The 27198-nt window shown below is 39.4% G+C and overlaps 2 protein-coding genes across 13 annotated transcripts in view; one reads left to right on the forward strand and one right to left on the reverse strand.

Moving 5' to 3' along the window:
- Window positions 1–8321, reverse strand: part of TSEN15 (tRNA splicing endonuclease subunit 15) — an 82327-nt gene extending 74006 nt beyond the window's left edge. For 2 of the 8 annotated variants that reach the window (XM_055233773.2, XM_063613780.1), the window contains exons 1-3: window positions 8026–8255; window positions 5497–5578; window positions 5068–5203 (exon numbers count right to left, since the gene is read on the reverse strand). In XM_055233773.2, coding sequence (XP_055089748.1) covers window positions 5068–5203; window positions 5497–5578; window positions 8026–8160 — 353 coding nt within the window. In that variant the 5' untranslated portion in view covers window positions 8161–8255. Of the gene's footprint in view, window positions 1–5067; window positions 5204–5496; window positions 5579–8025 lie in introns of all 8 variants that reach the window. The other 6 variants (XM_055233775.2, XM_055233769.2, XM_055233777.2 and 3 more) reach the window with 6 other exon arrangements.
- The window catches only part of COLGALT2 (collagen beta(1-O)galactosyltransferase 2), a 115246-nt gene continuing 96304 nt past the window's right edge, over window positions 8257–27198 (forward strand). For 2 of the 5 annotated variants that reach the window (XM_055233763.2, XM_055233767.2), the window contains exon 1: window positions 22050–22700. In XM_055233763.2, the coding sequence (XP_055089738.1) occupies window positions 22438–22700 (263 nt within the window). In that variant the 5' untranslated portion in view covers window positions 22050–22437. Of the gene's footprint in view, window positions 8322–22049; window positions 22701–27198 lie in introns of those variants that run through there. The other 3 variants (XM_055233768.2, XM_063613778.1, XM_055233766.2) reach the window with 3 other exon arrangements.

Here is a 27198-nt window from a genome sequence, read left to right on the forward strand (position 1 = left end):
AAGTGTAAACTGGTAACAATCCTTTTGAAAACAATTTAGCAATAACCAGTAAAGATGAAGGGATAGGCCAGGCCTAGTGGCTCACACCTGTAATGCCAGAATTTTGGGGGTCAAGGTGGGCAGATAACTTGATGTTAGGAGTTCGAGACCAGCCTAGCCAATAAGGTAAAACCCTGTCTCTACTAAAACACAAAAAATTAGTTGGGCATGGTAGTGCATGCCTGTAATCCCAGCTACTTAGGAGGCTGAAGCAGGAGAATCACTTGAACCCAGGAGACGGAGACTGCAGTGTGCCGAGATCGTGCCACTGCACTCCAGCCTGAGCAACAGAGCCAGAATCTGTCTAAAAAAAAAAAGACGGTATAAAGGCATAAATGTCCCAGCTATTCTTATGAAAACTCTCATACATGAGTACAAGGAGGTACTCACAAGGCTATTCATTAGAATACCATTAGTAATAGCAAAAAAGTAAAAACAGTGATGGCCTTCATAATCTAAATAAACCTTCCCATCTAATTTTCCATCCTTTCCCTCTTTTCTCTGAAATTTTATTCATTCATTTATTCATTTGCTGCCTTAAGGAATATTACTAGACACCTACTCTGACTAGACACCATGCTAGGTAGGCAGTCATGCTTAATTACTTGCAGTTGCCCTACTAAACCATGGTCTCTTACTGGATAAAGAGACTTTTCCTGTCCTTCCTCTGGGTTTTGACATAATTTTGTACATATCCCCGTTAAACTACTTATCAGTACTCCATAATACTTGTCATTCAATTATCTACCTACAAAATAAGTGAAGGCAGTCCCAAATCACACATTCAATTAAATATCTGAACAAAGGGCAATTCTGTTTTTTTAGATTCCACCCAACAATTACCAAAAAAAAAAATGTATTTTCTAAGCAAATATTCAGTGCTAGAATACTACTTTCATGAGGATGTCATGAAAGTATTTGTTATCATGGTATCCCCAGCAGCTAGATCATTGCCTGACTCATAAGAGTCACTCAATAAGTAATTGTTAAGACCAAAAAGCCCAAACAATATTATCTGACAAATAATAATATTTAACAGTGAAAACAGAATCATTAATTTATGTAGACGTTTTATCACTGAATAAGTAAAAGCTGTTTTCCCTCTTAAATAAAAAGTATTTTTTCTTTCATGATGAGTTACCCTCACATCTTCCCACCAAATACTTTCAGGACATGTCCCAGTGAATTTCTTTGTTATACAAGGTTATCAGAGACTCAACATCAATCATTTTCTTCTCTGTGTTACTAACACAGAAAAATTCCCACATTAACTATGAAAGGCTGGAATTGCAGCATTACTGTTAGATATATAACATATTATAAAATACACCAAAAGTAAAAATAGATAAAAGTATGCCTACTACCTAAAAGACTGCCCTGTTAAAGACTGAGTAATGAAATCACACATACACACATATACACACACACATTTCCATTTGTTAAAAAGTTATTTGCATAGTTTGAGTTGAGAAAATGTTATGCACTAAAAGGCATATAAATCTAGTATGTATCAGGCCTCATTTGAGCTATATTCTATATTAGTATTCTACTGTATAATATAGTTAGGAATATTTATATAAAAACAAGACATAAAGATTTAAGCTCTCTCAGTCATTAAATGCAAGAGCATCAAAATGGCTTACCAAATTATCATTCCAACTAATTCTACTTGAAGAAGAAAACAAGCTTTAGCCATTCAAGCTAGAAAAGCATTAATTACCACTTGGAAAATACTAGAAATTAACAATGGAAACAAATTTGTACTTCTAGACTTATGAAATGATTTTGATTAAAATAGGCTATTGCTTTCATTAATTTTATTTTTTAGGAATAAATGCAGGTTAGTTTCAAATAGTAGCTCCTTGTCCAAACAAATAATATAACATTAATCCTAGCTAGGACAACATTTATTACAATAATTAAAAGACAGAAGTAATGAGTTCTGAGGAATGAATTAAGACTCTTGGATATAGGATGGCTTGGAAATCATGCTAGTAAAAACCGGAAAGTACTAGTGATTAAATCTGATGTCAATGCTAACAACTATTTGTAATTCTCAAACACAGAAAAAACTCCACAGTAAGGAGCTTCTCAAAGAAGCATATGAATAGACTGACATATTAAAAAACAATTGTCATTATGAATCATAAATACAAAAAATACTTCACAGAAATCTGCAAATTTAGTTTAATATGGCTTTATGAAATATGCACAATGAAAATAACCAGTTACAGCAGCTTTAATTTAGAAGGGATCTTGCATGTACTGGTAATCTAAATCCCTCAACAACAAAAAAAGACAAGAAAACTGAAACTCAGAGAAATTAGGTGTGTTGCTAAACATCAAACAAAATGTTAAGTGTCAGTCCCAAGACTAGAACCCAGGTCTTAAGACTTTATAGTCTGGGGCTCTTTCTACTAGACTGCTATGTATTCAGTCATAGTCAGCTAGAAAAAATGTAAGTATTCATCAACAGTATTCATGCTGGAATTTAAGAGGCTCTGCTCTTTTCCCTACTTACATGCCACCCAAATAGAGCTGTGTTTTCATTTGTTCATTCCTCCCATATCCCACTCTCAAAGGTTTACAGCTCCCCTTTACATGCTCAATATTACTCTCTTCCACTATCCTCTTGAATCCATCCTTCCTCATCTCTCAAGAATCTTGCTCCATCAATAATTGCCATCTCTTTTCTATTTTCAGACTTTCTGTAGGACAGTTCACATGGCAGCTGGCTTCCTTTATAGCAAGCAAGACAGAGTGCCCAAGATAGAAGCCACAGGCTTTTGTAACCTAATCTTAGAAGTGACATTCCATCATTTTTGCCAGATTTTATTCATTAGAAAGAAGTCACTGAGTCCAGGTCACACTCAAGGGAAGAGAGTTACATAAGGGAGTGAATACCAGAATTAGAAGAAGCCATCTTAGAAGCTGCCTGCCACAGCTTCTAAAGAAGAAATGCGTAAGGGAGGCTTGCTAACCAGATACCAAGACTTCTTACGAAGCAAGTGATTAAGAGATGTGGTATTGGAAAAAGGACAGATAAATTGACTAATGGAATATAATAGAGAACCCAGAAACAAATTAATGCATGTTTGGAACTTTGGAAAATAGAAGTGATATGTCAGATAGTGAGGAAAGGAGCAACTATTCAGTAAACGGAGGTAGAAAAAGTGGTTATCCACATGACAATGGTATCCCTAACCTCCTCTCACACCATTAAAAACAACAAAAACAATAGAACTCTTAGTGAAAATATAAGTGAGCATTTTTTAGACCATTAGATAGAAAATATTTCTTAAACTAGACACAAAGACGTTGATTATAAAAGATGGATAAATATGATTGTATTCAAATTAAGAACTTTATTCATTGAAAGACATCTTAAGACAGTGAAAGACAGATTTAAAAACTGGAAAACACAATCAAAAAACTATTAGGGTCAAGAATATATAAAGAATTCATACAAGTCAATGAGAAAACTAAAAACAACCCAACAGGCAAAAGATATGAACAGATATTTCTTATAAATAATACATATATAAAGAAATATTCAGTATTATGAGTAATAAGGGAAATGTAAATTAAGACCACAATGAGAATAATCCATTCCATTGGCAAAAATTTAAAAGTCTGACAATACTAAATGTGAGAGACAATACAGCTCCAAAGGACCTTATTTACACTGCAGGTGAAAAGTAAATTGAGGCAACCACTTTGAAAATAGTTTGAAATTATCTCCTAAAGTTAAACATTAGCAATACTCCATCATCGAAGGAGTGGATGTGAAAATGGTGGTATAATCACACAATGGAATGTTATGTGGCAGCTCAAAAAATGCACAAGAATGGATGAATTTTAGCAATATAATATTAAGTGTATAAGGTCAGCCTTAAAAGACAAATTTTTTAATTAAAGTTAAAAACATCTAAAATTTAAAAATTCCCAATGTACATGGAATTCAGAATGACAGTTACCTCAGGTCAGTGAAAGCACGTTAAGGAAGGGACTTATAAGATTAGATGTTAGTTATTGTCAAGAATCTAGTTTTGCTTTGGGTGATGGGTACAGAGATACTTATTACATTATTAAAAATAACTAAGTAAATAAATAAAAACCAAGCATGAACTAATAATGACAGTATGTCATGAAACAAAGACATGTTTAATCCAATGCTGTGTACCTAAGCTTTTTAAAAAAAGGTCCTAAAGAAAAGTCTTTTTTTTAAAGCTTTTAAAAAAAGCTACATGAAAATTTGATTTCAACTTGCATGTTAATCATGCTTTTCACCAACTCCTATATAAAGTATAATTTGTATTACATGGTACATCTTATAACATCTGTTAGTTCATATGTAATGGTCTTGCTTCCTTACCAAGAATATAAATATTTCTACCATACATACTGTCTCTGAAAAAGTACTGACCATAGAGTAAGTGCTAAATAAATACTTGTTGAATGCTTGATATACTTTGTATATTTGTTCCTGCCCAAATCCCGTGTTGAACTGTAATCCCCACTGTTGGTGGTGGGGCCTGGTGGGAGATGTTTGGGTTATAGGGGTAAATCCTTCATGGCTAGGTGCTGTCTTCAGGACAATGAGTTCTCGTGAGATCTGGTCATTTAAAAGTGTGTGGAACCTCCCCCTCAACACTCTCTCTCACTCCTGCTTTTGCCATATGATGTGCCTGCTCTTGCTTCACGAACTTCCTCCATGATTATAAGCTTCCTTAGGCCTCCCTAGAAGCCAAGTAGATGCCAGCACCATGCTTACCATAAAGCCTTCAGAACTATGAGCCACTTAAACCTCTTTTTTTTTTTTAAGAAATTACTCAGTCTCAGGTATTTCTTTATAGCAATGCAAGAATGGCCGAATACAACACTCATATTTAACTTATTCCTCAAATAGCCAAGAGTAAAGCTATGAACCCTGTATCCTAAATTTCTTTAAAAATATTATATTACTATGTTTAATGTTTCCTACTGCTTTACTCGGGAAAGGAACTTAGACCAAAATCACCTGCTCACCTGTTATGGCTGAGGGAAGCAGTGATGGGAGTAGGCACCACAGTCTGTAACCCCTCCCCTTCTATCTCAGTACCAACAAGGCAGATGAGCTGGAGTTCTGGTAATCCTACACAGTTTACTTCATGCCAGCTTTTGCCTGAAAGAGCATCATTGAATGGACAATAATGTTTATTAAATACAAAAAATAAAAACTCCAAACTTCTACCTAATACTCAGCTGAACAAATATCACTCATAACACTACCTCCTGTCTTTGCTTTTCTAGTAGTTTCTGTTACTCAACAATTCCCAATGTAAATAAATAAATTGCAAAATTAACAGCAAATGCATAACAGATTGCTTATTATGTTAAGAATGCTATATCCCAATCCAACTCCCCCAAATCCCTACCACAGTCCCAATAACAAAACAATATAAACAAACAACTTACTTTCCATGAGGTCCAGGTAAACCAAGAATGCTACATAAACTTGGGTGGCATCTCCTATATCTAATTCCATCATTTCTAAATACTGAAAATTAAAATATAATTGTCAAATTGAGAAGGAAAAATTATTTAATATTTTCTTCCAATCATCAAGTAGTCATCAAGCATATATAATCTATAAAATTCTTCTAGGTATAGTGGAAGTTAAAAGGCAATATAAGATCTTATCTCTGTCTCTAAAGAACTTGCAATTGTTAAATACATGCACACTTAAAATTGTTAGGCAAATAACAATATATGACTGTAAGTGATTAAAAACCATGTAAATGGAATAAAAAACAAGACACAGCCGGTCAGAAGAGCTCTACTCAGAGGGACTGGTGAAAGCTTTATAGCAGAGGTGGGATGGGATACAAGTTGAGCACTGAGGAACATTATGATTTAAGTAAGTGGAGAAGTAGAGTAATACTGCAAGTAATTACACAAAGGTGGGATTAAGCCACATACATTCAACTATCTGCCAGCAATAGAGAAACCTTTTTAATAAAATTTGTGTTGGGACATGTTAGTGGGTACTGTGTATTTCCCTAGCCTCTTATTTGCATATGGAGAGAATCTGCTAGAGTATCAGTCCCAGCCTTTCTACCCACTCTTTCTCACTTTAAGAGTAGATCTTTTAAAAGGAATTGACAAGGAACTAGAGAAAGCTGCTTCTTTCAGACTACTGGTCAGCATAAGGGGAATATTTTTCAGGGGCCTATACCTGCAGCAGAATTCTGAGGCTGCCCAGCTATGCTAGCGACTAGGTGGATATGCACGGCTAATGCTGAGTTGAATTATTAGCAGACCTGCATGGGACAGGTCTAAAGTCACATTCTCCCATCAGCTTCACTGTAACCGTACAGGTTCAGGAGGACAGGGGTTAATTAGTTGTCGACTTCAAACATGTTTTGAAAATAACACCCAAAACATGATTTTGAGCCAGGTTACAAGGCCTTGGTGGTCAAGCTAAACGTGTGATTTTATCAGTATGGAAACACTGAGGATTTCTAAGCAGGAGAATAATAAAATAAAAGTGTGTTTGGGGATAATAAATCTGGTACCATTTTACTGGATGAAACTACATAATTTTTAAATTAACAGAAAGGTGAAAGTGGAAAAACAAACACCTCCTATTATTTTATTACTTCTGTTCTTTTTCTTTTAAAAATTAATTTGATCCTTCAAGAAGAGAAATCAAAAGGGGAGATTTGATGGTCAAGGTGTATACAGCCATTAACTTGAAAAAGAAAACAATCTACAAGTATATAAACTGAATAACACCACCAAATCTAGATAAGGTTTTAAAAAGTTGTTACTAGTGTTTCACTTATTAAGTACTTATATAGTGCTTTCTGTATGTTGAATGGCTTACAAATATTCATTAATTTAATCCTGTAACAACCCTACAAGTAAGTATGGACTATTAGTATCCCCATTTTTCTGGTGAGGAAACTAAGGCATAATAAGATCAAGCAACTTGTCCCAAATCACAAGGTTGATAAGTGACAGAATCAGGATTTAAACTGAGTCTGATTTTGAGTTCATGCGCCTAACCAATATGCTGCCTCTCCATGCTATTGTTTCCCTAAAAGGTCACTAAATATTATTTCTATGCTATTGTTTCTTTTTCTCACCTTTTGGGAGGATGAAGGGGACAGAGTAGGAAGATAAAATTAAGCAAGAGAAGCTGAAAAAGGTTAACTCTTCAAACTTATACCTTCAAATTTTTTCTTGGCTGTTTTTAGATGATCATCAATTATTGCTCTCTAGCAGAAGTGTGCAATTCTGTTAAAGTACCATAGAGACCAGTTTTTGAGATTCTTACAAAACCCACATCTCCATTCACTGTCTATTCACTGCTTGGAACCTTACTGGTAGAAGGCAGGAATGTCTCAAGCAGAAGCAAGCAGGGGACTATCTTGATCTCGCTTGCTGCTAATCTAGAAAAATACACGCAAAATGTGAGTAGCTCTGCTTTGAGCAAGAACCTACTCAAACTTTCGAAGAAATCCGAAATATTAGGAATCTGCACCTTTGCAAAATAAAGATGCACTCTGGGCCCAAGGCTAAGCGTAAACGTGACTGTGCTTAAATCTTTATCACTATGGACCCCCAGATCTTATCCATCGCCCACAAATTGTCTTGCATGGTTACCGTGAGGATTAAATAAACTTATCCCCCAAAGGGGATTTACCTAGACAGCAAAACTAGTGGAGCGCTTATTAGGGATCTCTGGCTTGAGAGGGGCGGAGTTACTGCCTGACTCTCAGTTCCAGAATGGCTTTGGCTGGGGGGTTGAGATAGTGCGACTTGTTTAAACAAACAAAACCGATGCTGCCTGAGGCTGGCAGTTGTGCACACCGGTCCCCCTCGGTGAGGGTGGCGCGGGTCCTCAGCTCTCCCACTGAGGAAGAAAGAAAGAGAGCTGCCTGGGGGTTCTGCCTGGGTTAGGGGCCTGGACGTCGCCCTGCTCCTCTCGCGCCTCCTGACCTTAGGGTGAGTGCCCATCCAGGCGTCTTCGGGGGCCCACGAGGGAGCTCCGCCGCTGTCGCCAAAGCCGCGAACACCGCCCGGATCCAGGCCGCTGCAGCCGGGGGTCGGCTCGGAATCGCCGCGCTCCTCCATGCCGGCCGGTGCAGCGCTCCCGTGGTGCACCACGACCCGCGCCCGGCCAGAAGCAGCGGCGCGCGAGCCTGTGGGTTCCGCTTCCCCGAGGCTCGCAGCTGCTGTGCGAGAGAGCTCAGAAACTGGGAGGAAAGTTGCATCAGCCCCTCCTTCTGACCAAGGTAACTAGAACCTGCGCGAACGCTCTCTAGTTTCGCTCTGCGTTTATTCAAATCTGAGCAAATTCTAGCGTGAAAAATATTAAAGAGTAGCCTGCGCCCAGAAGCTCTTAATCCTCTTTAAGTCAGTGCTGCCGATAACTCTCTGAGAAAGTTGGGGGATACATACGTCCTCTTTGCCTTCAGCAGTGGGGTCCTGGTTTCTGATTGCTGGGAACGGGAAAAGCCTTACTCAGTGCCCTGACATAGAACTTTAAAGTAGAACCATACTTTCAGGGTGGACCCACGTTTCAGAATTAGAGGAAACACGAGTTGCTCAATGAGTGTTCAGAAAGGTAGGATACAAAGTAGCATAAGCATGTGATCTGGAAGCCAAGGATGAGGAGTTTCAGACAGGCAGAGTAGCACATTTTAAGTATTTTTTAATTTACTGTGAGTGAAATGGGAAGCTATTGGAGGCTCCTGTTACGTTTTCATAGAATCACTGTGATATGTTGAGGATAGACTGGAGGGAGCAAGGACACAAACAGGGACTGGTTAGGAGGCTATCGCATTGACCAGGACAAGGGTGACTCAAAATCCAAAGTCCCAGGCAGGACATAACTTCTGTTTTCAACCATGATGGACTAAGACCCTAGTGGACCATCCCCCAGCAGAAAACAACTTGGACACAATGCAAAAAGCTGAATATACTGGAATGTGAACAGTGGACTGGTAGGAAGGGCAAGCTTGCTTGAAGATCAGGAACTCCACAAGAAAATTCCCCTCTTTTGCATTTAGCTTGGGGCAAAGTGCAATCCAGAAGTCAGGCTCAGCAGTACCAGGTGTGCATGTATAAAACTTATCAGTTATTCTTATCTGGGGAAGCAGAAAAGTGAAGACAGAAAATTTTGAATTCTGAAGAGATTAAGAAATCCCAAGGAAGGAGTCATTGAGTGGATCCCCAAACTGTCAACCCACGTCTCTGAGAGACCCTGAACCACCCAAATCAGAATCACAGCAGCTCAGTTAAAAACGAAAGATCTGAACTGAGACCAGAGCTGTCTCCAAAAGGGAGAGAGTTTTCAGTTAAAATCTAGCCGGGAAAATTATCTACTAATACAAAGGAAATAACACTCATCAGAGAAGAATAATAGAATCCAGACTCTCCACTTAACACTCACAAAGTCCAGAATACTACCCAAAACTATCCGACATATGAAATTCAAGGAAATGGATCGCATACTCTAGAGATCAACCCTGAGATGCATCAGATATTGAAACTGACAGATAAGGATTGTAAAGTGACTATTATAACTATCCTCAATGAAGTAAAACATGTTTTCAATGAATGAAAATCTCAGGAGACAAATAGAAAATCTCAGCAAAGAAAAAGAAAAAAAGATTTTTAAAACCAAATGGAAATTCTGAAAATTGAAAATTATAATTTTAGAAATAAAAAATTCACTGGGTGAATTTAACAGCCAAAAAAATTACAAAAGAAAAAGTAGGGAACTTGAAGATAGAGCAATAGAAATTATTAAAAGTAAACAACAAAGAGAAAAATTATCTTTAAAAAATGAGTAGACCCACAGAGATTTGCTACATGTCAGACAATCCAACATGCATGTAAACAACAGAAGTAGAAAAAAAAAAAAGGACAAAAAATTTTTGAAGAAAGAGTGGTGGCCAGAATTTCCCCAAATTTGATGAAAAACACATTTACCAGTACAAAATGCTAAATACACAGCAACTAAAATAAACATAAAGAAGTCTACATTGTAATAAAACTATTGAAAGTCAAAAAAATAAAGAGAAAAGCTTGAATGCATCAAAAGAAATAACACATCATACACAGGGAAAAGAAGGGCATCTATTATTGAATGAAATGTAAAGCCACACATGAAGATTCATATGTTGCCCTCAAATACATTACATTTGAATGAACCTTTGCCACCACAAGGCAGCTACTAAGCCCAAAAGAAGAAAATGGCACTGAAATTAATAGGGTCGTTGAAGCACGAAACACTGACACGAGTTCAAGTGATTGGAAGTGAATAAATCTCTCTGACTCCTAAAGATCCAAATCAGTTCATATGATGGCATTTTTAAAAGCATTAAGAGTATTTTGATGCTAATCTGAGTAGAGGGAAAATTTTATAAATCAGTAAGGATATCCAATGGGATTAGGGACTATATGAACCACCCTCAAACATCTGCAGGGGAAGAATTTCAGCTTGTGTTCAAGAAAAAAATAATTGGGGCTATGGAAAGAACCATAAACCAAAAAAGCAACAGATAAATGCCATCCTTTGCCAAATAGATTAAATACTGTTACTTAGAAAAAGCATGATACATTAAAGAATGAATATTATGTGCTTTTCAAAAGAGTTGAAGAATGAAAAGGGAGTGTCTCTTAGCTTCCCTGTTAATGCAAACTTTTAAATAGGTCTTGGTGATTGTGAATGGCTAAGAATGAACACAAAGGATTTAGGAACACTTAAGACAACCCAGTATTTAAAGTACAGAGTCAAAATGGGTATTGTGGCAATCTAGAGTGAAATCCACTAGAGAACAGAGGAGAGTTTCAGTGTCTGGTAGCCTGGAGGATTTCTCTTTTTGTAAATGCTTCAATAGTTCACTCTATTAGAGAACCAAAGTAGTGAGAAAAAAAAGATAGTTAAGAAACAACGAATGAAATCCCCCGAGTATATTGGATTTAATCAAATTCATTGTAATCTGGCACTTGCTGAACTCATTTCCCAGTGATATCCTGAGCCAGATCATTTTATTCCTACAAAAATCTGTAATGTCTAGCCAGAGACATATTAATTCAGTAAGCGTCTCAGGAGGAAATGCGAACACTAAATTGTAATGTGCATCTCTAGTGTGGAAAGAAAATAAAAAAAAAAAAGAAGAAGAAGAAGAAGAAGAAAAGCTTTTACACAGTATTGCATGAGACAGTGATTCCAAGCTGAAAAATGTAGCTTAGCATTCTGGATAAGCTTTTCATTCATTGGTTGTAAGGAGGTTCGTATATATCTGGTTTCTTTTTTTGTACACAAAACACACAATTTCCTATTCTCTGTGTTTCAAGAACAGAGAAAGATTCAAGAGAATGATTCAATATTGTAAAGATGGCAGTTTCCTCCAAAGTTATTTACAGATTCTAGCAATTCCAATTAAAATCCCAAAAAGGATTTTCTTAATACCTAATAAACTGATTCTGAAATGTGGGCATAAAGGGCCAAAAATAACCAAGACCCTTTTTGTGAACAAAAGGAAGGAAACTTATGACGTTAAAGTTCTGAAATACAAACATCTTATAAAGATAAGGTTTTAAACAAAATTTAAATTCTTACAAAGATCTCTAATTACAAGTATGTGATATTGGCACATGGATAGGTAAAACCAATGAAACAAAATAGGGAGCCAGGCAACAGACCCATACACATGTGGGCAGATGCAAGAAGGGAAGGAGAGAAGGGATAATTGGCAACACGGTATAGGCAAACACTTTTAAATCTCTAGGAGAAAATATAAAAGAATATTTTATGACCCCAAGATAGAGAGTGATTTCTTAAACAAGACACAAAAAGCACAAACCATATGTTTCACTCGTGTCCCTGTGAAGAGACCACCAAACAGGCTTTGTGTGAGCAACAAGGCTGTTTATTCCACCTAGGTGCAGGTGGGCTGAGTCCAAAAAGAGAGTCAGCGAAGGGAAATAGGGGTGGAGCCGTTTTATAGGATTTGGGTAGGTAAAGGAAAATTACAGTCAAATGGGGTTGTTCTCTGGTGGGCAGGGGTGGGGGGGTCACAAGGAGCTCAGTGGGGGAGCTTTTGAGTCAGGATGAGCCAGGAGAAGGAATTTCACAAGGTAATGTCATCAGTTAAGGCAGGAACAGGCCATTTTCACTTGTTTTGTGATTCTTTAGTTATTTCAGGCCATCTGGATGTATATGTGCAGGTCACAGGGAATATGATGGCTTAGCTTGGTCTCAGAGGCCTGACAATATGGAAAAAATTTGGTAAATTTAACTGTATCTCAGTTAAGAATTTCCAACACTAAGAGAGTGGAAGGAAAATGACATCTGTAACACATAATTGAAAGAAAAGATACCCAGAATATATACAGAACTCCTAAAAATCAATTAGGAAACAAGACAAAACACTCCTTAGGTTAAAAAAAAATGAGAGTAAACAGAAAAAAAGAGATAAAAGGCCAGCAAACATAACTTGATGTTCAGCAACATTGATTGAGTGAGAAAATGCAAATTGAGGTAAGAAGATACCATAATACACCTATCAGATTAGCAACAAAAGCCAAGAGTTGGCAGAAAAGTAGACCAAAGGGAAGATGCACAAATCCTATGATCGAACAATTCTAATCCCAGGTATATATTCTAGAGCAATATTTTTAAATGAAGTGCCAGGACCTGTTAGTGGTTGTGAAATAAATTGAGTGGGTTGAGTACAGTTTTTAAAAAGTAATTATTTAAAACATACATAGAGTTTCAATCAACAACTTGAATGAATCTCATAAAAACTAAAAACCTAATGTATAGTCAAAAAAGTTATAGAAGCGTATATAAGATATTTGATTTGTATAAAATTCAAATATAGCAGCTGCATTCATAATAGCCCAGAAGTGGAAACAACCCAAATGTCCCTCAGCTGATGAATATATAAAGTAGTATGTCCATACAGTGGAATATTATTCAGCATTAAAAAGGAATAAAGTACTCATGCTACAACATCAATGGACCTTGAAAACATAGTAAGTGAAAGAAGCCAATCACAAGGGATCACATATTGTAGAATTCCGTTTATGTGTAATGTCTAAAATGGGCAAATCTATAGAGTCAGAAAATAGATTAGTGAGAGAGTGGCGCGAGCTGGGAGACATGAGGATTGATCACTAATGAGTGAACGTTTCTTTTTGTGGTGATATAAACGTACTAAAATTGATTGTGATCGTGTTGCATAACTACGAATATACTAAAAACCTTTGCATTGTATACTTTAAATAGGTGAATTGTATGGTATTTGAAGAAAAATTCAAATGCAGACAAAACTAACACACATTTAGGAGATGTGCCAGAGTTCTCCAGAGAACAGAACCAAAAAGAGAAAAAGAGATTGATTTTAAGGAATTGGCTCATGTGATTGTGGGGGCTTGAAAACCTGAAATCTGTGGAAGGCAGGCTGGCAAGTTGGAGACCCAGGAAAGAGCTTATGTTTCAGTCTTGAGTCCAAGGGCAATCCGGAATCAGAATTCCTTTTTTCATGGAGAATCCCATTCTTTTAAGGTCTTCAACAGATTGGATGGCAACCCACATTATGAAGCGTAATCTGCTTTACTCAGAGTCTACTGATTTAAATATTAATCACATTTGAAAAATATCTCACAGCAATATCTAGACTGGTTTGACCAAGCAACTGGGCACCCTGGCCTAGTGAAGTTGACCCATAAAATTAACCATCATAGGAGGTAAAGTTCTAAACAAAATGAAGAGACTGATTAACACAAAATTCAGTCTAGTACTTATCTCTGGGGAATGGAACAAAGCATTGTGACAAGAAGGGACTCAAGGCTTCAGAGTTAATGGTCATGTTCTGTTTCTCAAGGTGGGTGCTGGGTATATGGATATTCATTTTATTAGTAGTATTTAAATTAATATATTAGTTTATGGATTATATCTGTTAGTTTATATTTCATGTTTATTAAATATTTTTATTAAAAATTTTCTAATATCTATAGTACAAAGGGATAGTAAGTTAGGCAATTTCTATAAATAAACAGATGCATATATGCAACCTTAAATAATGCCTGGCTTTGTAAATATGAAAAGACATCAAAAGCAATCCATGGTCCAAAAAATATCCCATGTCTATCTCTAGATATTTAGTCAACATCTGCTATCAACATGGATATTGAGTCTCACTGAAGAGGACTGAGTACAAACCCACATTGAAAATGTGCAAATTAAAAATGCCATATTAAAATTACCCCAAAATGTTAATGGTTGTGGTGGAGTAGTGGATGATGAGTGATTTTTTTCTTTTTTTCCCCAATTTTCAACATTTTTTAAAGTTCTGTAGTAAAATAGACTTTAATAAATCATTGAATTTTAGAGCTTTGGCCTAGAAGGGCTAATCCAATACTCCACATTCACGTTAAAATATCTCTTATGGCTTATTTACCTTGCTTTAAATGTCCCTCCTTGCTTTCTTCTATTCCTCTCTCCTTCTCCCTCTGCCCTTTCTTCCTTCTTTCCCTTCCTTCCTTCTTTCCTTCTTTCTTCTCCTCCCAATCTAAAACATCCAGTACAACATTAAACAGATGTAATGAGATCTGACATTCTTATCTTGTTCCTGATCACAGGAGAAACACTCAGTCTTTCACCATTAAGGATGATGTTAGCTGTAGGCTTTTTATAGACGCCGTTTATTACGTTGAGGAAGTTCCCTTCTATTCCTATGTACTGAGAATTTTTATGAGGAATGCATGTTGGATTCATAAATGCTTTCTCTGCATTTCTTGAGATCATATGGTTTTTCAAGTTTGTTAATAAATCACATGGATTGATTTTTTTCTTATTTTCTTATTGTGGTAAAATACATATAACATAAAATTTACTATTTTAAGTGGTATTAAATACATTCATAATGTTGTGCAACTATTACTCATATCCATCTCCATGACTCTGTCTTTAAAACTGAAACCTATACCCATTAAACAATAACTCCCCATTTCCCCTATCCCCATCCCCTCGGCAACCACCATTCTATTTTGTCTCTGTAATTTTGACTAAGTACCTTACATAAGTTGAATCATATAATATTTGCCTTTAAAAATTGGCCTATTTCACTTAGCATAATGCCCTCAAAGTTAACATGTTGTAGCATATGTCAGAATTTCCTCCCTTCTTGAGGCTGAATATCATTCCACTGTATGTATATACCACATTTTACTTTTCCATTCACTAATCAATAGGCACCTGGTTTGCTTCCATATTTTAGCTATTGTGAAAAATGCCACTGTGAACATGGATGCACAAATATCTCCTTGAGACCTTGCTTTCAATTTGTTTGGGTATATAGCCAGAAGTAGAAGTGTTAGATTATATGGTAATTATATTTTTAATTTCTTGAAGAACTGTCATACTGTTTTCCACAGCAGCTGTACCATTTTACATTCCCACCAACAGTGCAAAATGTTCCAATTTTTCTACACCCTTGCCAATGTTTGTTATTTTCTGTGTTTTTCTAGTAGCCATCCTAATGAGTGTGAAGTGATAAATCTTATAGTTTTGAATTGCATTTCCTAATGATTAGTGATGTTGAGAAACTTTTCATGTGCTTATGGCCATTTGTATATCTTCTTTGGAGAAATGTTTATTCAAAGTCCTTTGCCCATTTTAAAGAAATGATTATATATAAAATTGTATAAAATCATATAATTTTCTAGCTTTCTCTGTTACTACTTCCCATCCTATCTCCCAGCCATGCTCTGTTCATTGTATCTCTCAAGTGTGTCATACTGTTTCATTCCTTGCTCCTGCAGTTCCATCTACCTGGAATTCCCATCTGTTTCCCCTTCTGTCTTCCTTTTCATAGTCCATGCTACTCATTTTTCTTTTCTTATATTTTGAATCAAATTATATTTTTTTCAGCTTTTATTTTAAGTTCAACAGTACATGTGCAGATTTGTTACATAGGTAAACTTGTTTCATGGGGGTTTTTGATATAGAGTATTTCATCACCCAGGTATTTAACCTAGTACCCATTACTTATTTTTCCTGATCCTCTCCGTCCTCCCACCTTCCATGCTCCAATAGGCCCCAGTGTGTGTTGTTCCCCTCTATGTGTCCATGTGTTCTCATCATTTAGCTCCCACTTATAAGTGAGAACATGTGGTATTTGGTTTTCTATTCCTGCATTAGTTTGCTAAGGATAATGGCATCCAGCTCCATCCATGTCCCTGTGAAAGACATTATCTCATTCTTTTTCATGGCTGCATAGTATTCTATGATGTGTATGCACCACGTTTTCTTTACCCAGTCTATCATTGATGGGCATTTAGGTTGATTCCATGTCTTCGTTATTGTGAGTAGTGCTGCAATGAACATACACATGCATGTGTCTTTATGATAGAATGATTTATATTCCTTTGGGTATATAACCAGTAATGGGATTGCCTGATCAAATGGTCTTCAGGACTTTGAGGAATTGCCACACTGTCTTCCACAATGGTTAAACTAATTTATACTCCCACCAACAGTGTATAAGTGTTTTCTTTTTTTCCTTCACAACCTTGCCAACATGTTATTTCTTGACTTTTTAATAGCCATTCCGATGGTGTGAGATGGTATCTCATTGTGGTTATCCTATAATTCTCAGCCTATCACAGCTGCCCCAGAGGCATTTATTTCCTCCTCTTCTTGGCTGTGGTTTTTACTTGAACTTCTCTAATAATCAATGATGTTGAGTTTTCCTTCATATGATTGTTGTCCACATCTATACCTTCTTTTGAAAAGTATCTGTTCATGTCCTTTGCCCACTTTTTAATGGAGTTGTTTGGTTTTTCCCTCTTCTAAATTTGCATAAGTTCCTTTTAGATACTGGATATTAGACCCTTGTCAGATGCATAGTTTGCAAAATTTTTCTCCCATTCTGTAAGTTGTCTGATTACTCTATTGATAGTTTCTTTTGCTATGGAGGAGCTCAGTTAATTAGATCCCATTTGTCAATTTGTGCTTTTGTTGCGGTTGTTTTTCACATCTTCTTCATGAAATCTTTGCCAGTGCTCATGTCCTGAATGATATTGCCAAGGTTGTCTTCTAGGGTTTTTTAGAGTTTTGGTTTTACGTTTACGTTTATAAGCCATCTTGAGTTAATTTTTGTATCTGGTTTAGGAAGGGGTCCAGTTTCAAGCTTCTGCGTATGGCTAGCCGATTATACCAGCACCATTTATTGAATAGAGAGTCCTTTCCCCGTTGCTTGTTATTGTCAGGTTTGTCAAAGATCAGGTAGTTGTAGGTGTGCAGTCTCATTTCTGGGTTCTCTGTTCTGTTCCATTGGTCTATGTGTCTGTTTTTGTACTAGGATCATGCTGTTTTGATTACTCCAGCCCTGTAGTATAGTCTGAAGTTGGGTAGCGTGATGCCTCCAGCTTTGTTCTTTTTGCTTAAGATTGCCTTGACTATTTAGGCTCTTTTCTGTTCCATATGAATTTTAAAATAGTTTTTTTCTAGTTCTGTGAAGAATCTCAATGGTAGTTTAGGAGTAGCATTGAATCTATAAATTGCTTTGGGTAGTATGGCCATTTTAAAAATATTAATTCTTCCTGTCCATGCATGCTACTTATTTTTCAATGCTCAATTCAAAGACATCTCTTTAATGAAACATTTCCTAATTATCTCCACTTCCCCACTTCCTTACTTATGCTCCTTTTTCCATCATAAGACATAAAATGACTTACAGTATTTGTGCATTTATATGGCACATCTTATTTATTCATGCATTTCCAGCAACTATATCTTGGCACAGAGTAGGCATTGAGCAAGTGTTTGAGGGAATGAGTTAATATAATTTAAGGGATGCATCTATTCTTAAATGAGACATAGAAGTGTAATTTAAATTTGTATAAACTTGTTTTGAATTGGAAAACATTCTACTGTAGTAACTATTATATAGCTCTTGGATGCAGCCAGAGCATAGACAAAACTTTGACACTGAGATAGTTTAATTTCAGCCTTTCCCACCTCAGTTACTGCTCTTTTTCTCCCTTAGTATTAATTCCCTTCCTAGGACCCAGAGTCCTCGGGCCTACATATCAGAATCCATAAAACTTGCTTTGTCACCGAAGAGACCCATGCTTCAAATTAGGATCCCATTCAGTTCCCTTTATCACCATTTCAGTTTAGGTGATAAGATTTAAAAATCTGATTGAATTAAAAATATATCATCTAATGCTCCTCTCTCAAGGATTTTCATGTTGAAATTGGCAGAATTGTCAATTCAAGTAAATTTTACATTGTAGGATTTTAGGCTGGATCAGAAAAGCGAGTAAAACAAACCAGGTAGTAAAAGAAAGATATTTCAGTACAGAAGAAAGAAGCCTGGATAATTCAGCCAAGAGACTCTTTCTGCCAACTATGGCCCAGCAGGACTTATGAGGGGCTGGCCACTTTCTCCCTGTTTTTCCAGGGGAGAAGCATTCAAATATTCAACACTCGAATGATTGGCATTTAACAATTTCATAAATGTTTGTTGAATGAAAAAGTGAGGCAAGCATTTAAAACTTTTCTACATAGGAAGGAATTGATGTTCAAAGAGATCAAGTTTCCAAGGTCACGAAGAGAATAAGTGACACAAGTGAAATGAAAATTCAGCTCCAAGTGTCAGTTGCTCTTTCAAGCCTATCACAGCTGCCCCAGAGACATTTGTTTCCTCCTCTTCTGGGCTGCTGGAGCCACAGACATCTTGAGAAGCTTTCCTGCAAGAAGTCCTCTGGCCACCTCATAGGCCCTGCCCCCACCACATTTCACTAAGGGTGACAGTCCAAGAGGTTTGTTGTCCCAGAAGGAAGTCCCCTGTGCTGGAACAGTATGGGGAGGGGATATGAGAGAAAGTGCTTACTTCTAACTTTATGTAGACTCTATTGGAACAGTCTACTGGCAGTGGAGACAAAGAGATGTGTGTGTACAACCCTGACTTTCCATTCAGCCGATTTTCCATGGAAAGAGCATTATAAGCAATGAATATTTTAAAATATAATTTACTTTTATTTTTAAATTAGTTTTTTTCAAATGAACTGTCTTATAACATCAATCCTATGAGGGGGGAAAACATCCAAATTCACATTACTGATTTCTGAAGAACTTATGAAACAAATCTGTTAGTAAGATGGGGACTTAACTTTTCCCAGGCTTCACCTCTACTGCCCCCCAACCATATTTACAATGATCTTCTACTGTTGCATATCCTGTTGTGACCTTAATATTCCCAGTCACTAAATGAGCACTCTAAATTAAAAGTTTTAAATAGGTGTTTTGTAAGTTATGTGACTGGCAAACCCTTGATTTCATCTACAGAGCAGGTTCTAGTTATTTTAAGAGAACTCCATGGAGCCGATTTCATTATAATGTCATTAGAGACCATACAGGTTTAGATGCTTCATCATTCTTTGAAAAAATAGACTCAGATAAGCTGTTGACTTTAGGTAACTGTATTAGTCTGTCCTCACACTGTGAATAAAGACATACCTGAGATTGAGTAATTTATAAAGAAAAAGAAGTTTAGTGGACTCACAGTTCCACATAGCTGGGGAGGCCTCACAATCATGGCAGAAGGCAAAGGAGGAGCAAAGACACATCTTACATGGTGGCAGGCAAGGGAGCATGTGCAGGGGAACTGCCCTTTATAAAACCATCAGATCTTGTGAGGCTTATTCACTATCAGGAGACTAGCATGGGAAAAACCTGCCCCCATGATTCAATCACCTCCCACGACACGTGGGGATTATGGGAGCTATAATTCGATATGAGATTTGGGTGGGGACACAGGCAGCCATATCAGTAACAGAAGGAAAATAAGACAGAAATGTGGTTGCCTAGCTTTAAACTCCCTCTGTTTGCAGTGAAGTGAACAAATGATTACTATCAAACCAAGTTTGGCTAAGGAGTGCAGATTTTAGTATTGAAAGATGAGTGGGACATAGTTCAAGAAAGGGAAACAAGGAAGACAGAACAACATGGAGACTGTCTCCATGAAACCTTTCTAACAGTCCCATCACTACCTCTCCTGTGGAAATGACCACACCTTCCTCTATCCCTTCACTGTAGCTGGTACATATGTTATGGTACTTCTAACAGATGTTTAACTCTCAGTCTCCCTTACAAGACTGTGAGCCCCTTGAAAGTGGGAACAATTCCTGAAAATGGATGGAGGGGAAGGAAATGTCTGTAGGCATTAGATAAAAAAAAAATGAAGATTAGAGAAGAGATTAGAGCAGAAGACATAGATTTTGAGGATATAACCACAGGAGACCATATGGAGTGGGAAGACTAGCACACTGTAGGGAGGCACACAGTGAAGGGGCTTGGCTCAGAGACAAGCAGTATCAGAGGAGATCTAGGATGGGAGATTATGTAATAGAGGTCCAGGAAGGTGAGAACGGAAGGGTTTACTGAATCCGCCAATGCTGAGGCCATCTGTTGGTTTTGCAGAACAGTGGGGAGGGCTGACGCCTTACTGCACTGTGGTGGGAAAGATGGGAGATGAAGAAGTGGAGAATACAAGTATAGATCTCTCTTCCAAGGAGCTTGGTCAAGCAAAGGGATTGCTAGAATAAGACACAGGATTTTTTTTTTAAAGCTTTTTCTTTCTTTTTTTTTTTTTAACGGATAAGAGAAGACTGACCAAGTATTTAGCTTGAGAGAAAAGAGTTGATAGAGATCAGTTGAAGATTCAGTAGAGAGTGGAATGATAGAGAAATGTCATGGGCTAGAAAGGGAAACCTCTGCCTTTCTAGTCTGTGATCAAAGACCCTGCCATGAGGAGGCACCTGCAAGTAAGAAAGGTCTTGGTAGGGATGCTAGTTGGAGACAGTGGTGTTGAGGGAGTTGGATGAAGGAGGTGATATACTTCAAAAGACAGTGGGGAAGACTTCTAATAGTTGCTGAGAAGGATTGATAACAACTAATAAAAAGACTATGAGACAGACTTGAGGGTGAGTTGGGATTGGAGATCATGAATGTGCGCTGGCATCAAAACACCCTGCATACTTATCTATCAAAGGCTACACAATATATCTTCAAAAGTAAATATCCGGCCAAGCATGGTGGCTGATGCCTGTAATCGCAACACTTCGGGAGGCCGAGGTGGGAAGATCACTTGAGCCCAGGAGTTCCAGACCAGCCTGGGCAAAATGGTGAAAACCCACCTCTACAAAAAAAAATACAAAAATTGGCTGGGAGTGGTGATGGACACCTGTGGTCCCAGCTACTCGGGAAGCTGAGGTGGGAGAATTGCTTGAGCCCAGGAGGTCGAGGCTGCAGTGAGCTATGATCGTGCCACTGCACTCCAGCTCCGGCAACAGAGTGAGGCCCTGTCTCAAAAAAAAAAAGTAAATCTCCTTTAGCAGTGTATGCCCGCAGTTTCATTTTATGTTCTAATTGTGTTCTTCCTTCACCCCTTCTTTTCTTCCTTATCTCTTCTCTGCTCTCCAACATGCGCGAATTTTCCCTCTTTGTTACTCTGTCATATTGGCTAATTACGGAAAAAGAAAACCAGCTAAGTGAATCTATTCTTTCACAGCCCTCCTGTGAGGAGGCTTACTGGATTCACAGTAGAGTGAGGCTTCAGGACAGTGTCTCCCAAGGGCTTTCTTTTATTTTGGGGGGTCTGATCTGGCTCCAAAATTCTCCAAGTCTTCAAACTTTGTGTTACTGGGTGTCTACTCAGTCAAGAATGAATTTCAGAAGTTGAGTATATAAGAAAATACAGACATGCTGCCTTCGTGGTGGTTAAACAAGTGTTTATCATAATCGTGAATAGTTGGGGAGACTTTTCATTTTAGAACTCTACTCAGTCAATAGGTGCATTATGAAAACTGGATACATTGCATCACTGTGAAGGGCTTCAGTCTGCGGTTTGCAAAAGCAGAATAAATTTTCTTGGGGTTGTACCGTTATGTACACACACACACACACACACACACACACACACACACTCACACGCTCATTGGCAGACAGGGCCACACCTCGCGGCACTGGGGAAGGCCACAGACCGCAGCTGTACGAGCGGAGCCTGGACTAGAGGAACTTTCCGCAGGACTCAGGGCACACAGCCCCCACGGCCACTACTGTCTGCGAGCCCGAGGCGCAGGGGAGCGCCAGCGGCTGCAGGTACGCTGCGCACCCGCATTAGGGCCTGGGCGGTGCAGCGGCGACGGGAGGGTCCTGGGAACCGCAGCCGCCGAGGCCAGTGTGTGAGCCGGCCTGCCCCGGCAAGCCGCATCCCCCGGCCGCCCCTCGCAGGCTCCTTGCTCCCTGGCAGCCGCCGCCGCCCTCAGGCAGCCTAGCCGGGCGCTCGCGGCAGGACATCCCCGCCGCCCGCCTCGGCCAGGAACATGGCTGCGCGCCCTGCCGCCACCCTCGCCTGGTGGCTACTACTCCTCTCCTCAGCCCTGCTCCGCGAAGGCTGCCGAGCGCGCTTCGCCGCCGAGCCGGACTCGGAGGACGACAGAGAGGAGCCGGTGGTTTTCCCGGAGTCGCCCCTGCAGAGCCCCACGGTGCTCGTGGCGGTCCTCGCCCGCAACGCGGCGCACACGCTGCCGCACTTCCTCGGCTGTCTGGAGCGGCTGGACTACCCCAAAAGCAGGATGGCCATCTGGTGAGCGCGCACGGGCCCTGGGCCGCCGCGGCGGGACGCGGGGGCGGCCTGCCCTGCGCGGACAGCGCCCGGAGCAGCCGCTGCAGGGCGAGGGAACCGCGGGCGGGGGGGCACGCGGGAAATCTGGCGCGCACACACCCCCTCGCTGCCCGCGCCGGTGGCTGGCGGATCGGGCGGTCAGGCTGCGGAGGGACGCGCGGGTCAGTGTGCGCAGGGGGTGCTGATGGGGAGAACCGGACCGCTGGAGCTCTGTAGGGTAGCCTGCGAATTGGGCGGCTTTGTCCCACAAGGGGCATGGGGGACACCCCTCAAGGGGGCTTTCAGTTCCCTCGCTTTCAACTCTCGAGGTTTCCTCTTTCCCCACCTCATACTGCTAGCCCTGACGTGAGGGGATAGGGTGCCTGTCGCCGTATTCCCCTGTAGACGCGACAGATGGAACATAACTGCGGTTGGCCAGGGGCTCCGCAGTGGCTGGGGCGCCGGAGTGCGCTGCTCTGACTTCCCGGTGCCAGGCTCCTGCTCCAGGCTGGAAATGTGCTCCTAGCTCTCCCAGGGGGACCTGGACCTAGGGGTGGAGATTGGTCAGGGCCCGCGGAGTGTGCCCAACCATGGCACCACCGTGGGCCTGGTCTCCTGCGAGTGCTCCGGGCTGTCCCTGCCAGTGTGTCGGGGTTCCACGTCCTGGGGAGCGACGAAGACGCCCTGGGAAAGATAAACAGCCAAGTTTTGTTCCCGGAGGAAAGAAGCTTGGACCTGGTCTCCGTGTCTGCTGCGGGGAGGGCCCGGGGATCAGTGCGGGTGGCTGCCCGCCCCACCTTGTAGAACTTGGTCGTCTCGCACCTTTTATAAACGCGAGGATCGGAGGGCAAGAAGTTAGTTGGTGGCCAGGTGAGCCGCTGAGGGGGTTGTGGAGGACAAGGAGGTGGACGCTGGCCAGGGGAGATGGGCTGTGAGGTACTCGGACAAGAAGACTCTGGCCCCCTGAGGAAGACAGAGTCCAGGTCACTCTGGAGCAGTTTCTGTCTTGTGTTGATAAAGGGAGCTGTTCTCAGGCGAGACACATCCTTACAGTAGCGGTTGGGCAAAGAGAGGAAGAGGAGTAAAAGCAGCAGCTAGAATTGGCAGCCTCAGAGTACCTGGTGGGAGAGGTGCAAAGGTGCGAAAGCAAACATGTGATATAGTAGAGCACTGTGCTGTACATTGCTTTACTATACACCCTGCCATACGTGACTGCCTCGCGGAGAAGGGCATATTATGTGGAAAGAGAGCACTGGGACAGCCAGGCTTTAAACCAGAAGGAAGGATTTTTTTTTTAACCACTTGGGTACCAAAAGAAATTCACACAGGTCAGTTACCTTAGTTTTTTTTTTTTTTTTTTAAGAGATATTTTAAAATATGGTTTTGATCTTTATGCACGATTTAGTTTTTTAAAACGTTACAGTATTTACCGTAAGAAGTTGGTGAGTGGTGAAGCAGGTGTCAGGCACATGTTTTGCTACCTGATTTAGAGACATTACCTCTTTTTATCATACAGTAAACTTTTAAGAGGATACCATGATGTTTATTTTGCAAAGAAAGAGACAAACTTCCATCAGTTCAGTAAGTCACTTAAAGTCACAGAATTAACAAATGGCGAAACTGGAATTTGAACCCAAACATGTCTCTAAAGGCCACCCTAAAAAGGCAGGGAACATGATATAAACAAAATTTACATAAACCTATAATCTACAAATTAGGAGACTTGAGTTGTTTATTATTAGGTTGATATGTGATTTGGGGCTGGTTGCTTGGGACCCATAGGCATCAGTTGCCTCATCAATAAAACGAGGGAGTTGGAATAAATGATTTCAAAAATTCTTTATGGCTCTTGAATTCCGTAGATTTTGCAATATAATTAGGATCAACCAGCATCAATGTACATCCTAAGTTCCCTGTAAGTTCCAGATGGTATGGACACTGGTGTCTTATTTAGATGAGAGAATTCCAGTTCTGCATAGACCTTTGAAATCTGTTGTCTTTTATGTCCAGCATTGGCAGGTTAAGCAAGAAGCGCAAGGCCATGCTTGCGTCAGTCATTGAAGACTCTTCTTTGAAAAATGTTGGTTCTGTCTTTAAAACATTGTATAATTCTTTAGGTAACAATAATACAAATCCCAGTTTCTAAATAGTTCTTTTCAGCTCACAAAGGAGCTCTAAAGAACCTTTGGAAATAACTTTCATGCATTGTTATCTCATTTGATTCTTACTACCATTCTGTGAAGAAATAAAATTATCTCTATTTCCCAGAAGAAGAAATGTGCTTAAAGTAATTGACTTACTCAAAATTACATTTATTTATAAATTCCACGCATAATAATAAGAGCTCATGGTTCTTCTAAGAACTTTACATTCATTTTCTGGTTTAAGCTTCAAAATGACCCTATCAGATATGCACTGTTAGCATACCACTTTACAGGTGAGAGAACTGAGGTACAGAGAGGCTGTACAAGCAGATTCTTCTAATGCATTTTTAAAATAAGAACCAGCCAGGTCAGGGCTGAAAAAAAAGTGTATTTAGATATGTGTGTTTTTTTACAGATAAATATGGTTCATTTTATTGGGCAGTGTAAGGTGATCTGAATGGCTTTTAAAGGGTTTGGGGAAGAACCAAATGATTTATAAATCAGATTGGGGCAGTTGTGTGGATATGGATGTCTTCTTGATGAGTGGACACTTAGTTTGAACTCAGTTTTGAAGGGAGAGTAAAAATCAACTAAAACCTGGGAAAGAAGGATGGCTCTAGAAAAAGGGATCAGCAAGGCAAAAAACAAGCAAAAAAAAAAAAAAAGATAATAGGGCATCAACCAGAGTTTTCTCTCAGGGAGTTCAAGTGGGTGGTAGGTCTAATGACTGCAAGTCTCCAAACGGATTGTATTGTACCACAGAATCTCTCTGGAAATGCTGACTTCTGGTCTGGCCCTAGGGGAATATTTGGCTGGGAAGCTTATGAGATATAACTCTCTGATGGGAGGTGGTACCTCAGTTTAGGATGTTACAGCTTTGAGGTGCTTCTGCCGATTGCTTGTCTCTAGTTTCTCATTCCCAAGCTCTATGCAACATTCCAAGATGCCAAACTGATTAGTATCCATTCTGCAAAGCCAGCACATGCTGATGTCAAAAATGGCTGTGAGCTACCCAGAACTTTATAAAATAGAACCACAGTGAATACAAAGCCACATAGAATTCAGATTCCTCTGAATCTGATCACAATAACTCACTCTGTGCAGACTCAGTCTTCTCATTCATCCACTCATGGGCTGGAGGAGCATCTGATTTCTGTCCTCGATGGGTCAGTGAGAGACCTGGCTTACTGATCACATTCAGACTCCCCTGTTATGTGATAATTTTTCTCACTTTAAGTTCTGGACCAGATATGCACTGCACATACAAGTGAAATGAGTATCATCAAGTTGACCTGGAAGATCCTGTTGTTGAAGAATGTCTGCAGTTATCTTAGCATCAAGTTTATTCAGATTAGTCTGAACAAAGGAAAATTTATATTTTAGAGATACTTTGTACAAGCAAAAAGGAAAGCTTTTTACATTTACCTGTCTGATCTCAAAATCCACCAAACTAATTGTTTTCCTTCAAATATCACAATCCTGTGATAAGGACCTAAGGAAGATATCTATTTCATGTGTCCTAAAACCTGCACTAAGTTTTAGGGAATTGGGAATATGCTGAGATGAAGGGAACTGTGAGGCATTGTGACAAGTGGCAGTGTACTTCAGTGGGTTCTCCTTAATTCAGTGGAGCCATGAGCAAGTGGCCTTAGCAACAGAGGGAAGGCTGACCTCATCCTCCTTAAACCCATGATTAGGGAGAGTGGGGCCAAGTACCATGATAGTGAAAACTGAAGCATGGCACAGGGAAAAACTTTTGCCCCAAATGAAACATCAAGTTTTTCTTTTGGAGAGCCTGCTGTTGCTTGTGGGAAGACAGTTGGGATTCACAGAGTCTGCGCAGGCACAAGGCAGTAACTGCTATGTAATTACAGAAAGATTTGGGCATTTTGTTTGATAGAGTTTTGAAAAGTAACATACTAAATTGGGAACCATTTTATGGATTTTTAAATAAAGAGATGAGCTTCTGTTGACATAAACAGTGATGAGCTGGGGGATGGTCCTAACATTTTGCATACTATTTTATTTCTGCATTGTTTGGGGATTATCTTGAATTTATCTCCACATTTTAATGTCCAATTAGTAGCATTTTCATAATTGTTTAACTAGAAATACTAATATACTTTGTGTTTGTAAAATGTTCCAAACTAATATCAGTGACATTTGTCAGCACCAGTGGTAAGAATGATGTCATATTTTATCATTACAATCTTGATATTAAATGTTGTATGTTATCACTACAGATAGAAGTTTTGGTTTATGGCTGAAAAAGCAGATGATGCCTTAGTCTCCTTCTCTCTGTTAGTCTGTTTTCCTCACCTTTTTCTTCCTTTCCT

Source organism: Symphalangus syndactylus, chromosome 19, assembly GCF_028878055.3.
Source record: "Symphalangus syndactylus isolate Jambi chromosome 19, NHGRI_mSymSyn1-v2.1_pri, whole genome shotgun sequence".
NCBI classification, from domain to species: Eukaryota; Metazoa; Chordata; class Mammalia; order Primates; family Hylobatidae; genus Symphalangus; species Symphalangus syndactylus.